Here is a 17286-nt window from a genome sequence, read left to right on the forward strand (position 1 = left end):
GATCAGCATGGTTTAGCCATACATCTGCGAACCGTCAGATTTTGATTTTCCTGAGAATGAACCAGAGGTCCCCAGAAAACTGACATTGCTCTGCTAAACCTTCACCCAAACAGTGAGTTGGGCTGCCATCACACTGGACGTCCTTTTAACGTCAGGCATGTTTTAACAGCCTTGTTTTTTTTTCCTACCCGCATTCCGGGAACTTTGCCTCTGATTGGCTAGTACTCGTTGCCTCCGTTGATTAGGTTGGTTAAGGTTAGGGTTAGGGATAGGGTTAGCCAATCAGAGATAGAGTAGGGGCGGGTCTTCCCGGAATCCAGGTGGGAAAAATAACAACGCGTTTTACGGCCAGGCGTGCCGTCAAGTTGGACGTTTTTTCAGCAGCCCGAAGCGTCTCATCACCGCTAGCCAATCAGAGACAGAGTAGGGGCGGGTCTTCCCGGAATCCCGGTGGGGGAAATAACAACGCGTTTTACGGCCAGGCGTGCCGTCAAGTTGGACGTTTTTTCAGCAGCGCGAAGCGTCTCGCCACCGCTAGCCAATCAGAGACAGAGTAGGGGCGGGTCTTCTCGGAATCCGGGTGGGAAAAATAACAACGCGTTTTACGGCCAGGCGTGCCGTCAAGTTGGACGTTTTTTCAGCAGCGCGAAGCGTCTCGCCACTGCTATGCTAGGTTGCCGGAGAATCAGCCGTCAATCACTTGCCTGCCGGCGTTAGCAATAAGTGAATTAGCCATGTAAGTCTGTCTTATCATTACTTCTTAAACAGCTACAACTGCTTTAACCAGATATCTCTTTTAACTGCCAATACCATTTATTCCCCTGAACAAAGACAGGCTGACAGCTCTTGGCTCTCTCTCCTCCATGCAGCCCTGTTGTAAGGAGTTTAACTGAGGGAGCCCCGCTGCTTTGTGCCTCCGATCTGACAGCGGACAAACGGCGGCGGTGGTGTCGGCTGCTTTTCTATTCGCGGCTTTTTTCAACATTTTTCTTCTTCTTTAAACAGGGCTCCTGTAACCAAGGTTACAGTACATAACCTTTGTTGACTGAATGAAGAACGGCCTCTCCGATATCTACTAACTCTGAAACATCAAATCTGAGATTGGTCCGTTTCCATTAAAAATGACAATCCATATTTTGTTGTATTAAAAAATGTCATTTTTGATCTCCCCCCTCCCACTGGCATTTTAGCAGCAACAGCCACTGCATTTATTGGCTCTCTGTCATTGCTCCTCAAAATGTTCTTTGCTTTGGCGGCGGTGGATTCATCGTTCCTGCCAAGTATTCAAATGTAACGGCGCCTGTACAGGACATACAGGACATACAGGACGTACAGGACGTACAGGACATACAGGACGTACAGGACGGACAGGACATACAGCACATACAGGACGTACAGGACATACAGGACGTACAGGACGTACAGGATGTACAGGACATACAGGACGTACAGGACATACAGGACGTACAGGACATACAGGACATACAGGACGTACAGGACATACAGGACATACAGGACGTACAGGACGGACAGGACATACAGCACATACAGGAAGTACAGGATACACAGGACGTACAGGACGTACAGGACATACAGGACGTACAGGACGTACAGGACATACAGGACGTACAGGATACACAGGACGTACAGGACATACAGGACGTACAGGACATACAGAACATACAGGACGTACAGGACGTACAGGACATACGGGACACACAGGACACACAGCAAATACAAGACGTACAGGACGGAGAGGACATACAGGACGTGCAGGACGTAAAGGACGTACAGGACGTGCAGGACGTACAGGACGTACAGGACATACAGGACGTACAGGACATACAGCACATACAGCACATACAGGACGTGCAGGACATACAGGACATACAGGACATGCATGACATACAGGACATACAGGACGTACAGGACGTACAGGATGTACAGGACATGCAGGATGTACAGGACGTACAGGACGGACAGGACATACAGGACATACAGGACGTACAGGACACACAGGACATACAGCACATACAGGACATGCATGACATACAGGACGTACAGGACGTACAGGACGGACACGACATACAGGACATACAGGACGTACAGGACACACAGGACGTACAGGACATACAGGACATGCATGACATACAGGATGTACAGGACATACAGGATGTACAGGACATGCAGGATGTACAGGACGTACAGGACATACAGGACGTACAGGACGTACAGGACATACAGGACACACAGGACGTACAGGACATACAGGACATACAGGACGTATAGGACACACAGGACGTACAGGACGTGCAGGACGTACAGGACATACAGGACACACAGGGCGTACAGGATATACAGGACGTACAGGACATACAGGACGTACAGGACATACAGGACATACAGGACATACAGGACGTATAGGACACACAGGACGTACAGGACGTGCAGGACGTACAGGACACACAGGGCGTACAGGATATACAGGACGTACAGGACATACAGGACGTACAGGACATACAGGACACACAGGACGTACAGGACATACAGGACATACAGGACGTATAGGACACACAGGACGTACAGGACGTGCAGGACGTACAGGACATACAGGACACACAGGGCGTACAGGATATACAGGACGTACAGGACATGCAGGATGTACAGGACATACAGGATATACAGGACATACAGGATATACAGGACGTACAGGACATGCAGGATGTACAGGACATACAGGACATACAGGACATGCAGGACATACAGGACATGCAGGACAGACGAACCCATAAAACACATCTTCAAATCAAATTACCCCGTGTTGCTGAAATGATCAAGTTATCAATGTGAATATAAATCAAATCCATATTGAACCCCGATCTACAGAAACACTGGTTTATGTTAGGCTCACTGAATATTATCTCAAATACACAATATCACACAATTGGCCTTTTGCAAAGTCCCGCCCCCCTTAGTTACTGTTGCTGTGCCCGTCAAGCATTTCAGAACTATCCAGGAAGTAGCCGGAAAACACCAAAACATGAAGGAAGAAATCAGCGCATTGTGTGGGTGAAAGTAACAGTAATAATACGTTAGCTGTATTAGCTAGCAATACTAGCTAGTAGCAAGCTTAGCTTGGAGCAGACAGGTATTTGTGTTGCTTTGGGATGGATTACGCTGGCCATGGGGTCTGCTATACTGCCAAATCTATTGCCGACATTGCGCTTCTTGCGTTCTGGGTTTCGGGAAGGGAAAGAAAATTACTCCCCTCCAAACTTTTCACATATCTAGTATCTGATTTGCAGATCCCATAGGCACACCGCTTCAGCATTTTGCTGTGTGTTGGACCAGCACCGTTCTGGGGCGGTACTTTGCGAAAGGTCAATTATTCTATGTATTGCACAAACTGAAAAAATACAATTAAAAATAATTAAATTCAAATGAATTGAAGGGAAAAGGGATAAAGTGGCTGTCTTTAATGACAGAATTATAGAATTAACATTTTAGCTGTGCAGCAAAGTCATCAGTAACATTAAAGCTGGACTTTCCTCATGTCCATATCATACATAAACACAAAGATGACTACATGCACTTCTGAAGAGTCACAGATAGGAATGTATAGACAGAGAGAGAGGGGGGGGGGGATTTAAGTCGGCCACATCCGAACTGGTTTCAGGACAGCCGTAAGACAAGGTTCCGCTCGAAGACACACGTCCACATCCAACCAGGTGCCTTCAGGCACAGTTTAGGTCAAGAGATGGAAAGCGTCTGTCTCACACATACACATACACAAACTGCAACACAACACAAACTACTAACTGCAGACTGTGTACAACTGAACTTTCATCATGCGACGTCTTGTCTTCGTGTGTGAGTAGAGAAGTGGACAGACACTTCCTCCGTGATGTGAAGGACACCGGACATCGTTGCCTTAGCTTGGTACCAAATCTAATGCTGTGTACAATGTTGACAGATGACAGGACGATGTGTTGTTGTCGTTGTTGTTTGCGTGTGTGTGTGTGTGTCTCAATAAGCATACAGGATGCAGAAACAAAAATTGACTGAGGGAGACCAAGACAGATGGGGTGAGTGAGTGAGAGACAGAGAGAAGAGGGTGGAAGTACGAACGACGCCGGTAGAAGACAATAACATCAGTGTGGGTGTGCGGGAGCCACAGACCAGGTTAGAGAAATGCCGCCGTCTCAGTCATAACCCCCCCTCCCCCCTCCCCCGGGCCCATCTCGGGGGCCATAACCATATATTACACCACGCCACCATTAGCCATGAACTTGGGCCGGGCAGTTACAGACGTGCTATAAATAAGCCGCTGTACCGCTGCAAGGGATGGTCAGGCTGTGAAGTGTCCTCACAAGCAGGGCTGGATAACATGGGGGGGGGGGGGGGGGGCAAACGTGTTTTGGCAGGAGGTGCGTGGTGTGGAGGCAGGCAGAATCAGAAGCGGCCTTAGCGGGCCGACGACATCCATCTGTGTCTAAATACCCTCTTTCGCCCTTTATGTGTGTGGCTGAGCAGGGATAGAAGGGCCGCCTGAGGACACCTGGACCACTCTGGACCGGTCTTGAGTTCTCGCAGAAGAAGGAAGCAAGACCTGTTTAACCGGCGACTATTGTCTCGTTGCCAACTTCCCATCCTGAAAGGGAAAATGCATCCCAGTGCCAAATCTGCACTGTTTGTGTGCTGTGCAATAGAAGACACACCTCACAGACACACACAGACACACACAGACACACACACACACACAGTGTACCAGAGCCCCTTTCTGTGTCCTTCAAACAGGCGGCCTGAAACTTCAGCAACATTTATAGCTATAACTGATAGTTTTAGACGATAGCTTGCAGGGAACCAAGTTAAAGCCATTGGACGCAGTGGTGGTGGTGGTGGCCGCCATTTTGATAAAGGCCGTCCCTGAGCGGCGCAGGATTTCGTTATTTAGAATTTCAAATGTTGGACATTTTTCCATTATTCACATGGGGGAACTGCTGGATATTTGAAACTCCTTGAGTTTTGATCACACACACACACACACACACACACACACACACACACACAGTAGAAAGGAATATCCATGTTACATTGCAGATAAATAAAAGCCATAAATGACACCAAATTATTTCCCAATGGCGAGGTCTTTTTTTTTTATTTTAAGGTAGGGCATATCCTTACTGGTCGCATCACAGCAAGAAGGTCCTGGGTTTGAGCCCCAGGGTAGTCTAACCTTGGGGGGGGGGGGTCGTCCCAGGTCATCCTCTGTGGCGGCCTGGGGGCCTGTCCCGGCCTGCCGCCCTCCCAGCCTGCCGCCCAATGACTGCTGGGATAGGCTCCAGCACCCCACGACCTTGAAAGCAGGATAAGCGGTCTGGATAATGGATGGATGGATGGATAATGGATGGATGGATAATGGATGGATGGAACATAGTGGCAGGGCTAAGCAGGATAAGCGGTCTGGATAATGGATGGATGGATGGATAATGGATGGATGGATGGGTGGAACATAGTGGCAGGGCTAAGCAGGATAAGCGGTCTGGATAATGGATGGATGGATGGATAATGGATGGGTGGAACATAGTGGCAGGGCTAAGCAGGATAAGCGGTCTGGATAATGGATGGATATCCTTACTGACACAGGGACTCAAACCCTGAACATGAGCTAACTTTGCTAGCTTACCCGAGCCTCTTATTCAGCGTGAATTAGAATAGCCGAGAGCTGTAGAATATCTCAACCTATATGTAAGCGAAAAATGCCGATGGGCTCCTTGTGCTGTGGAAAACAGCGCCCCCCAGTGAACACAAGCAGAAGGTAAGAGGTACTGAAAGAAAACACGCCACCAGAGTACAGCTCATACGCCTATCAAACGTACCACCGATGATTATCTTTAAAAAATAATCCTTTAACAAATACCATTACGTGGGCGTCCGGGTAGCGTAGCGGTCTATTCTGTTGCCTACCAACACGGGGATCGCCGGTTCGAATCCCCGCGTTACCCCCGCCTTGGTCGGGCGTCCCTACAGACACAAGTTGGCCGTGTTTGCGGGTGGGGAGCCGGATGTGGGTAAGTGTGCTGGTCGCTGCTCCGCCCCCTCTGCCGATCCGGGGAGGGCTGCAGACTACCACATGCCTCCCCTGATACACGTGGAGCAGCTTCTTTTCACCTGACAGTGAGGAGTTTCGCCAGGGGGACGTGGCGCGTGGGAGGATCACGCTACCCCCCCCCCCCAAAAAAAAACAAGCGCCCCGACCCACCAGAGGAGGCACTAGTGCAGCGACCAGGACACATACCCACAGCCGTCTCCCCACCCGCAGACACGGCCAATTGTGTCTGTAGGGACGCCCGACCAGCCGGAGGTAACACGGGGATTCGGACCGGCGAACCCCGTGGTGGTAGGCAACGGGGCAGACCGCCACACCACCAGGACATCCCGACACCGACCTTCGTAACTAACACAAACTATTGTGACTGTGTCATTTGTGACGTCTTCCGTATCTAGAAGGTCCTGAGTTGAGAGACCTCCCCAGAGGAGGGTCTGACAGGAAACGCTTCAGAGGTTCGTCATGGATCCATACTGAAGGTAAACTCTCACTCGGGCCAAATGAGAATCATTATTCCACATTATTGATTAACCGCAGTCATTGATTATGGGTGCCTATGAGTTATGACGTTTATTGCTGGTGTTCCTTTCTGAATCTAATCTTTATACAGATAATATGAAGTACATTTTTCTTGACATTACATAAAATACATTGTGTTTTATGGTCCCGCTGTCATACCCAAGTGGCCTTACGTTACGTGGGAGATTGATCCCAGGTGTGTGTTTGAGTATTTTAATCTTGCCTATAAATCATGCGCCCTAATATCCAATAAAAGCTCTTCATGACAATGGATCAAATGAATCAAAGTGTGGGGAATTTTTTTCCCCTATGTTTCTTCTACTGCTGATTTCAGCTCCATAATGAATACTCCGCCGGGCGAGCAGACAACCCTTTACACAAAAGTGGACAATCCATTAAATGTCTGCATTGGATAAATTGTAAGGCATTGTTTAGATTCACGAGTCTGATAAGTTCAAAAGCAAAAATCTCAGCAAATTTCAGTCGCGGTGTTTTTTCCGACCAGATCACCTACAAATTAAACGGTGCTGACCTTTCTTATTTAAATTAGCATTTCTCGTACGAAAATATATATTTTGGCACAGATATGGGTCTGAAGCCACGCTCGGTGTGCATTTCTATTGTGAGAATAAAATCAGACGTGTTGATCTATACAATTTAATTGTTTGCTTCGTTAAAGTAAAAACATCATCTCACACTTAATACAGTCACACAGCTTGACATCACATTTGGAATAATGGAAGAATGTGTTGGTAAGTATGCTGCCTCTCTATACCCAGATCTTTCTGTATTTGTCGGTATTTTGGTATTTTTCCAATCCAGAAGCTCCAATGACTCGGTAGCAACAAGTACCCACAATGACTCTGTGTTTGTCTCTATGTGTGTCTTCCTTTGTCTACATCACTGCCAGCCTTGATGCGTTCGTACGGTTTTACTCCTTGGCATACTCGTGGTGACCTTCTGTAAATGTTGGTGTGCATGCGCGTTCAGTCAGTCATCAGACTTGGTGCAGTCAAACGCTTTCCACCACTGGGAGAACTGCAGGACTTTCTTCCTCTGATCGTCGAAGTTCTCCCTGATCGGCTTCCTCCAGCGGCGAGGCTCCAAGTCCATCATGCCACCTATAATCTCCTGAAAAAGGAAGGCATGAAGAGAGATGGAGAGAAAAGGAGAAATCAATTCTACGCTGAGATAACAGATTTCAAAATAACCCTGTGAAATTAGCGGAGGTGATATTTATTTTTTAATTGCAGATGGAAATCTGAAGATCAGGAAGCAGCCTTTATGACCGCTGACTGATCTACCATGAAGTCCATCCATCCACCCATTATCTGAACCGCTTATCCTGCTCTCAGGGTTGCTGGAGCCTATTGCAGCAGTCATTGGGCGGCAGGCGGAGGGACACCCTGGACAGGCCGCCAGATCATCACAGGGCTCACACACACACACACACACACACACACACACACACACACACACACACACACACACACACACACACACACACACACACACACCTAGGGACAATTTAGTACGACCAAGTCACCTGACCTACATGTCTTTGGACTGTGGGAGGAAATCGGAGCCCCGGGAGGAAACCCACGCAGACATGGGGAGAACATGCAAACTCCACACAGAGGACGACCCGGGACGACCCACCAAGGTTGGACTACCCTGGGGCTCGAACTCAGGACCTTCTTCCTGTGAGGCGACCGCGCTAACCACTGCACCACCGTGCCACCCTAGCATGATGTTCTACAAGAATACTTAGAAGTTGCAAATCTACTAGGGTAGCAGTATTTTCATGGTCTGAATTAGGCAAAGCAAAAAATAAACATGTATTCTGCACATATATTGTAGGTATCGATTACTATTTACCAACCTAGTTCAACTCAGCACCTCTGAGACCTTGCTGATGTTGCTGCTGATCATACCACTGCTGTCACAAGGGTACAATTCTTCAGCTTTGAAACTGCCACATATTTAATATGCTGTTTACTGCCTTGACTAACTGCCTTGGCATGTGCGTGCAAGAATTAATCAAATACCTGTTTACCACTTCCACCAGGTGAACTAAAATTCTGATTGCTATTCAAGTTCCTTGGCGCAATTTATGCTGAAATCTTAAAGACCCTTTCCCGCCGCTGTCTTCTATATTAGATGCAAACACAAACCACTAATAACTTTTCTATCCAATACAAAAAACAAATTGCCTTGATCGAGCGGCTATTAAAGAAACTGAATCTAAATGATGCATCAAAAGAGCTGTAGGGTGGGTGAGTGATGGATCTCGCAAAGAGAAATCATCTGGGTGTCCGAGTGGCGTGGAGGTCTATTCTGTTGCCCACCAACACAGGGATCGATGGTTCGAATCCCCGTGTTACCTCCGGTTTGGTCGGGCATCCCTACAGACACAATTGGCTGGGTCTGTGGGTGGGAAGCCGGATGTAGGTATGTGTCCTGCTCACTGCACTAGCGCCTCCTCTAGTCGGTCGGGGCGCCTGTTCGGGGGGGGAGACTGGGGGGAATAGCATGATCCTCCCATGCGCTACGTCCCCCTGGTGAAACCCCTCACTGTCAGGTGAAAAGAAGCGGCTGGTGACTCCGCATGTATCGGAGGAGGCATGTGGTAGTCTGCAGCCCTCCCTGGATCGGCAGAGGGGGTGGAGCAGCAACCGGGACGGCTCGGAAGAGTGGGGTAATTGGCCGGATATAATTGAGGAGAAAAAAATCCCCCCCCAAAAAAAGAGAAATCATATCAGACAGGCTACTGATCACTGTACCATTGATTGTTATGGAGTATATTTACTTTATAAACTGAAGTGAATTATATGGAACTTTTTTCTTTCCCTTTCGCAGTAATATAACCTTTGAAAACTGACCGATGGTGTAGTTGAGATTATTTAAATTTAATGTTTTATTTCCCTGCCTTGCAATTAATTATAAATTTGTTTCTGCTGTAAAAAAAATAAAATAACAAGGGGTAATGTGTATTCTGAATGCACGTATGCTGTGTGGGGTTTGTCATCGACTCAGACTGGTTTAAACCTGGTCAAACGCTACACTAGCTAGCTAGCTATTACTGCCGTGCAAAATCATGTCATGAACAATGGAAAGAGGAAAAACTGATGTGAAGACATGGTCAGTTCACAGTGACAAAATATACTACTCGAATTACCTCAAACATTTCTTTTTTTAACAAAGAATGTAAATTAACAGGTCGCACAGACCTTGCCAAAGTAGTGGGGGAACTTGTGTTCATTCTCGATGACGTGAGCGAAACCCCCCTGAAGGCCGAAGTCCACAGCAAAGTAGGGCAAACCCCTAGGAATCTGAAACAGTGCAAATACAAAAAACCAAAAAAACATTATAACTCAAGATGCAATACATCACTTGGAAGTACGAGAGATTACAAGAAAAAATAAAAAATGGAAAGGAAGGAAAGAAAGAAGAAATAAAATGGATGAGGAAGTGCGGAACAGCAACAAAAGAAGTATAAAGAAATTAAATAAATAGGAGCAAAAGAGGGGAAAAGAGAAACTAACTGACTGACGTACAGCCTTACGGACGTCTTTCGCCGAGAGGTCGACAACCTTCTTGTTATTGGCCCACTCCTCGTCACACTCCATGATGGCTTTCTAAAAGAACACACTAGTGTTACTATACCCAGCAAGATGCACTATCACTGACTCACATACATGTAACACAACTCTGTCCTAACATGGCCGATCAAGAATGCCAGCTTTTGTAAGTATATCGAGCAAAGAACACACACACACACACACACACACACACACACACACACACACACACACACACACACACACACACACCTTAAAGTAAATGGGTGCCATGTCCCCGAGTTCTCTGGGGAGAGGAATGCATTCCAGGACCATGTGCTGTCGTCTGCGTGGGTTAATGTGCGTCTCCATGAATACACAGTCCAGATCCTGGGACTCAAATGTGCGCACCAAAGCCCGCCGAAACAACTGTGGGCAGAAAATCAGAAGTGAACTAAACTGAATGCAATCATTTTCGTTTGAAGCAAAAACTCTGGCCACATAAACAGAACTTCAATGCTGGAGGCAACAGTGATCATCACAAAAACAAAAAGCAAAAACGGGCATCTGGGTGGCGTGGCGATCTATTCCGTTGCCTACCAACATGGAGATCACCGGTTCGAATCCCCGTGTTACCTCCGGCTTGGTGGGGCGTCCCTACAGACACAATTGGCTGTGTCTGTAGGGACGCAGAGGGGGTGGAGCAGTGACCGAGATGGCTCAGAAGAGTGGGGTAATTGGCTGGATACATTGGGGAGAAAATAGGGGGTGGATCCCAAAAAAACCCCCCCCAAAAAAACCTACAACCATGGCCACTGTATAAGCGGTCCCCACTGAATATTCATGCAGTTTCCATGTTCTTACTTACAGTGCATCCGGAAAGTATTCACACCCCTTCACATTCCCCACATTTTGTTATGTTACAGTCTTATTCCAAAATGGATTAAATTCATTTTTTTTCTCATCAATCTACATACAATACCCCATAATGACAAAGCGAAAAAGGTTTTTTAGAAATTTTTGCAAATTTATTAAAAATAAAAAACTGAAATATTGCATGTACATAAGTATTCACACCCTTTACTCAGTACTTGGTTGAGGCACCCTTGGCAGCGATTACAGCCTCAAGTCTTCTTGGGTATGAAGCTACAAGCTTGGCACACCTATATTTGGGGTATTTCTCCCATTCTTCTCTGCAGATCCTCTCGAGCTCTGTAAGGTTAGATGGGGAGCGTCGCTGCACAGCTATTTTCAGGTCTTTCCAGAGATGTTCAATGGGGTTCAAGTCTGGGCTCTGGCTGGGCCACTCAAGAACATTCACAGACTTGTCCCGAAGCCACTCCTTCACTGTCTTGGCTGTGTGCTTAGGGTCATTGTTGTGTTGAAAGGTAAACCTTCGCCCCAGTCTGAGGTCCTGAGCACTCTGGAGCAGGTTTTCATCAAGGATCTCCCTGTACTTTGCTCCATTCATCTTTCCCTCGATCCTGACTAGTCTCCCAGTTCCTGCCGCTGAAGAACATCCCCACAACATGATGCTGCCACCACCATGCTTCACTGTAGGGATGGTATTAGCAAGGTGATGAGAGGTGCCTGGTTTCCTCCAGACGTGACGTTTGGCATTCAGGCCAAAGAGTTCAATCTTGGTTTCATCAGACCAGAGAATCTTGTTTCTCATGGTCTGAGAGTCCTTTAGGTGCTTTCTGGCAAACTCCAAGTGGGCTGTCATGTGCCTTTTACTGAGCAGAAGCTTCCGTCTGGCCACTCTACCATAAAGGCCTGATTGGTGGAGTGCTGCAGAGATGGTTGTCCTTCTGGAAGGTTCTCTCATCTCCACAGAGGAACACTGGAGCTCTGTCAGAGTGACCATCGGGTTCTTGGTCACCTCCCTGACCAAGGCCCTTCTCCCCCGATTGCTCAGTTTGGCTAGGCGGCCAGCTCTAGGAAGAGTCCTGGTGGATCCAAACTTCTTCCATTTATGAATGATGGAGACCACTGTGCTCTTCGGGACCTTCAAAGCTGTAGAAATTTTTTTGTACCCTTCCCCAGATCTGTGCCTCGATACAATCCTGTCTTGGAGGTCCACAGACAATTCCTTTGACTTGGTTTCTGCTCTGACATGCACTGTCAACAGTGGGACCTTATATAGACAGGTGTGTGCCTTTCCAAATCATGTCCAATCCATTGAATTTACTACAGGTGGACTCCAATCAAGATGTAGAAACATCTCAAGGATGATCAGTGGAAACAGGATGAACCTGAGCTCAATTTTGAGTGTCATAGCAAAGGGTGTGAATACTTATGTACATGCAATATTTCAGTTTTTTATTTTTAATAAATTTGCAAAAATTTCTACAAAACCTTTTTCGCTTTGTCATTATGGGGTATTGTGTGTAGATTGATGAGAAAAAAAAAGGAATTTAATCCATTTTGGAATAAGGCTGTAACATAACAAAATGTGGGGAAAGTGAAGGGGTGTGAATACTTTCCGGATGCACTGTATATCAACAGTAGGGATGGTGTGGCAGAGTGGGCACAGCCTCAGCTGTCCTGAACCAGCCTGACACGGGTTAAAACCGTGGCTGCGGGTACATCTGCACCACAGATATATTTAGTTGTTGGACGCCATAAAGCAGAAGTAGATAAAAGCGGCTGAAGGTGAAAGCGTCAGAACAATGAACGACCCGACCTGGATTTCTGACCAGATGTCCTCGTCCAATCCGGTGGCAGAGCAGTGATGCTGCAGCGGAGAGATGAGACAGTGGCCCTCCGTCATGGACACGCCTCCTGGCAGACTTAAGTACACCTGGACACACAAAGGAAGACACGTGCATGCACAAACGTGTACGCACAGATACACAGACAAAACGCAAAAGGCAAGTCACAGCTCTGATGGTGTTCAAGGAGAACTTTACAGCTTAGCAGCTGGAAGCACCTGAAGTGCAGCAGGTGTCCGGATACACAACACGCACGCACACACGCGCACACACACACATCCCTCTTTCTGCATCCTTCCATCAACCACTCCCTGCCGCCCTTTACCTTGCTCCCTATTGCCACTATGAGGTGTTTCTGGAGCTCTTGGCTGCTGAAGCAGTGCTGGCACTTCTCCATGGAGGCAGCCAGCCTCCTGTGTTCCCCCATGGCCCTGCTCCTCATCCTCTCCTCCTCCTTCCCCTCGCCTTCCCGCTGCCCTGCGCTCGACACAAACATGTCATCCAGTGTGTAGTTGTCGCCGTCTGTCTTCCCCATCATCTGGAGAGAGAGAGGGAGAGAGGGAGAGAGAGAGAGTGAGAGATGTGTGGTGAGAAAGAAGGAAGAAAGAAAGAGGAAGTGCACGGTTACATGCGAAACTGTGTTCCCTTGATCCAGTCCACTTAAATTAAAACAGCACTATATGGAACGACAGTCTCAAGTGTTAACATTTTCCACAAAGTACTAAGGCGGCCATTGCTAAAAAAAAAAAAGAGACAGATTTTGAACATTAAGGTATTACTTTATGAACTACTGCCACAAATAGATTAAATGGTTGTGACTCCAAAGTGGCCCGTGGCTTCATCGGTTATGGTTGATTATGTTGGAAATACACGTGGACACAAAAGAACGGTCAGTTGTGTTGCATATTTTGAGTGTCTGAATGTGTGTGATAGAAATGACTGTGTGTGTGTGTGTGTGTGTGTGTGTGTGCCCTGCGTGTGCCTACAGGCAATCGGGCCATCTGGAGTACCATGAGTTTGCCCATGAGGGGCTATCAACCTGTGGACCAGGAGTGGGCCAAGCTAGACTGATACAAAATATGACAAGCGTGCTGGCTCCATGGGAGCCAGTCACAGCCCGCTAGCCCATGACCACAACCACCCTGACATGAAGATGAGAAAAAACCAGAGGACGACATTTTTTTTTATGTGGATACCCCCCCCCTCCTATTTCTCTCAATTGTATCTGGCCAATTACCCCACTCCTGGTCACTGCTCCACCCCCTCTGCCGATCCGGGGAGGGCTGCAGACTACCACATGCCTCCTCCGATACATGTGGAGTCGCCAGCCGCTTCTTTTCACCTGAAAGTGAGGAGTTTCACCAGGGGGACATAGCGCGTGGGAGGATCACGCTATTCCCCCTGCCCCCCCCCAAACAGGCGCCCCGACCGACCAGAGGAGGCGCTAGTGCAGCGACCAGGACACATACCCACATCCGGCTTCCCACCCGCAGTCATGGCCAATTGTGTCTGTAGGGATGCCTGACCAAACCGGATGGTAACGCGGGGATTCGAACCGGCGATCCCCGTGTTGGTAGGCAACGGAATAGACCGCCACACCAACTGGACACCCAAAAGTATACCATTTGAAGCCAATGAGAGGATGAAGTCAGGCAAAAAAACGAGTGTCAGTACCAAAATAGCCAGCCGTTTCATTGGTAACACATTAGCTGAGTTGCTTTGAATTACAAAAACTGAATGCCAGTACCACTTAGCTCATTCTGTTGATCTCTGACCAGCCCCTGTACTGTTCTTGAGATGAGGACACAGAATATTTAATTGACATTTCCTATGAAAATCCCCTACCATTATGCCAAGACAGCAATACAAAATGAACTGTAACGATTCAATGAAAAAGATACATCGCTCTGATATTATGTATCTATTGGCCACACCTCTCATAATCCCTCCCAGTACTTTGATCTTTACATGCCCACATCGTCAGGAATTGGGTGGGGAGTGTTGAATCTTCGGATCAGCTGTGATGGACCTGTCTGGGGCTTAACATGGTCCTCACATGTCACTGCGCTCCCAAGAAGGCCCAGCAGCGGCATCTTCACTTCCTGTGGCGTCTGAAGAAGGCGAGTCTCCCCCCCCTCCCCCACCCATCCTCATCACATTCTACAGAGGCACCACAGAGAGCACTCTGACCAGCTGTATCACTGTCTGGCATGGGAACTGCAAGGCCACCGACCGCAAATCCCTACAGCGGATAGTGAAGACAGCGGGAAAGATCATAGGAACTGCTCTCCCATCCATCCAGGCCAGCTATGATGCACGGTGCACCCGGAATTATCGTGAAGGACCCCACCCATCCTTCCCACGTCCACTTCACCCTCCTACCCTCTGGCAAGAGGTACCGGAGCAAAAATGACTTTCTGACCGTCTTACTCGGTGTCCGTGTCAGGTGTGCTTGCGATGTTTAGGTCTGTGAAGTGATTCTTGTTTTTAATGCACTTGTTGTTTTTAATATTTACTGTGTGCTATTTGTTTTTTTTGTGGCACTGAGGTCCTTGTGAAACCTAATTTTGTTCCCTTGTATGTATGAGACATGCATATAAGGCAATGACAAATAAAAGCAGTCTAAGTGTTAAGTCCAAAAGTGAATAGATCTGTAAGTGTGCATGTGTGTGTGTGTGTGTGTGTGTGTGTGTGTGTGTGTGTGTGTGTAGTGTGATACAGAACACAGTATTAGTTCTGTGATGATTCTGTCTGAATCTTACCACCAAGGTAACCAGGCAACAGGTCTGAATCTGTGTTTGTGCTTGTATGTGTGTGTGTGTGTATGACAGAGTGCGAGTGAGAGACACACACATAGACAGGGAGAGAAAGAAATAGGAGTGTGTGTGTGTGTGTCTGAGTGAGGTGTGTCTCTGTGCATGTTTATGTAGGAGTGTTTGTATGCATGACAAAAAGTAGTGTGATTCAGTATACACTCACTGAGCACTTTATTAGGAACACTATACGACTAGTGGGTAGGGTCTCCCTTTGCTCTCAAAACAGCCTCAACTCTTCGAGGCACGGATTCCACAAGATTTTAGAAACATTCATTTGAGATTCTGGTCCATGTTCGACATGACTGCATCGCGCAATTTCTGCAGATTTGTCAGTGGCACATTCATGCTGTGACTCTCCCGTTCGACAATAGGTACCTGCAAAATGAAGATGTTTAGAGTGACATGGGCATTGCGCTTCTCTCAACATCTCATTCTTGACATAAAAGAGATGGGTTCTAGTGGCAAGGCATAATTCCAAGATGACTGGCATCTCCCCCTGTTGCAGGAGGCTGCCGGTGGTCCAGTCCGTTGGATGCCACCTCAAAGCTTGCTGTCCTAACTTGCTTTTCTCTCAGGGTGTGCTCCCCTAGCCTTTGTCTTCTTGGACTTACCCACAAGGCAGCAGGGCAGGGCAGTGGTTGGCTGATGACAGGGCGGGCCCAGTCTTAATACTTCTGGGGACCACTGCAGCACTGAGATCCCCTACCAGTTTAGCCTGGAGTCGCAAGACTGCCTGCCAGTTACTGTGCGCTGCCACGAGGAGACATGGTGGGAGTCTTGGTGAGGGACAGGCTGTGCCCTGGCCTCAGAAGACTTGTGTGCTCAGCTTCCTTTACCAGGACTGGGTTGGCCAGCGGCAGGGGCAAAGGGTGGAAGGTCACATGCATCTCTACATGCAAAGTCTCACTAGCATGCTGCGCTAGACGCACCACAACACCCTGTGAGTAAAGCTCACAACACACATGCCACATCTCAAAGGAGTTCCACTGGATTCAGATCCAGTGACTGTGAAGATCACTGAGGAACACTGAACTCCTTGTCATGTTCATGAAACCTGTTTGAGACAACTTCTGCTTTGTGACATGGTGCATCATCGTGCTGGAAGCAGCCATTAGGAGATGGGTAAATTATGGCCATGAAGGGATGCACATGGTCAGCAACAGTACTCAAATAGGCTGTGTCTTTCAGGCAATAATTGATTGGCATTAATGGGCCCAAGGTGTGCCAAAGAAACGTTCCCCACACCATTACACCATCACCACCAGCCTGGACTGTTGACATAACGCAGGTTGGGTCCATGGTATCTTGCTGTTGGCACCAAATTCTGACCCTCCCATCTGTGTGCCTCAGCACAAATCAAGATTCATCAGACCAGGTTGCATTTTTCCAGTCTTCAACTGTCCAGTTTTGGTGAGCCTGTGCCTGCTGCAGCCTCAGCTTTCTGTTTTTGGCTGACAGAAGTGGAACCTGACGCGATCTTCTGCTGTTATAGCCCATCCATCTCAAGGTCCGATGTGTTGTGCATTCTAAGATGCTTTACTGCTCACCACAATTGTACAAAGTGGTTA

General features: G+C 47.7%; 2 protein-coding genes across 2 annotated transcripts in view; both read right to left on the reverse strand.

Moving 5' to 3' along the window:
- Nucleotides 1-1284: 1284 nt before the first annotated feature.
- Nucleotides 1285-2799, reverse strand: LOC130115271 (NADH-ubiquinone oxidoreductase chain 5-like). Its single transcript, XM_056282884.1, has one exon. It carries the CDS (start codon nucleotides 2797-2799, stop codon nucleotides 1285-1287), a length of 1515 nt encoding a protein of 504 aa, XP_056138859.1.
- Nucleotides 2800-7282: 4483 nt separating this feature from the next.
- Nucleotides 7283-17286, reverse strand: part of cwf19l2 (CWF19 like cell cycle control factor 2) — a 61914-nt gene continuing 51910 nt past the window's right edge. Inside the window, exons 14-19 of the mRNA XM_056283594.1 lie at nucleotides 13228-13440; nucleotides 12875-12991; nucleotides 10462-10617; nucleotides 10186-10266; nucleotides 9859-9960; nucleotides 7283-7759 (exon numbers count right to left, since the gene is read on the reverse strand). Coding sequence (XP_056139569.1) covers nucleotides 7619-7759; nucleotides 9859-9960; nucleotides 10186-10266; nucleotides 10462-10617; nucleotides 12875-12991; nucleotides 13228-13440 — 810 coding nt within the window. The 3' untranslated portion in view covers nucleotides 7283-7618. The remainder of the gene's footprint in view (nucleotides 7760-9858; nucleotides 9961-10185; nucleotides 10267-10461; nucleotides 10618-12874; nucleotides 12992-13227; nucleotides 13441-17286) is intronic.

Source organism: Lampris incognitus, chromosome 7, assembly GCF_029633865.1.
Source record: "Lampris incognitus isolate fLamInc1 chromosome 7, fLamInc1.hap2, whole genome shotgun sequence".
In the NCBI taxonomy this organism is placed as follows: domain Eukaryota; kingdom Metazoa; phylum Chordata; class Actinopteri; order Lampriformes; family Lampridae; genus Lampris; species Lampris incognitus.

Coding starts and splice junctions, on each gene's coding strand:
- LOC130115271 (XM_056282884.1), bottom strand. CDS start 2,799: ATGTGTTTTATGGGTTCGTCTGTCCTGCATGTCCTGTATGTCCTGCAT.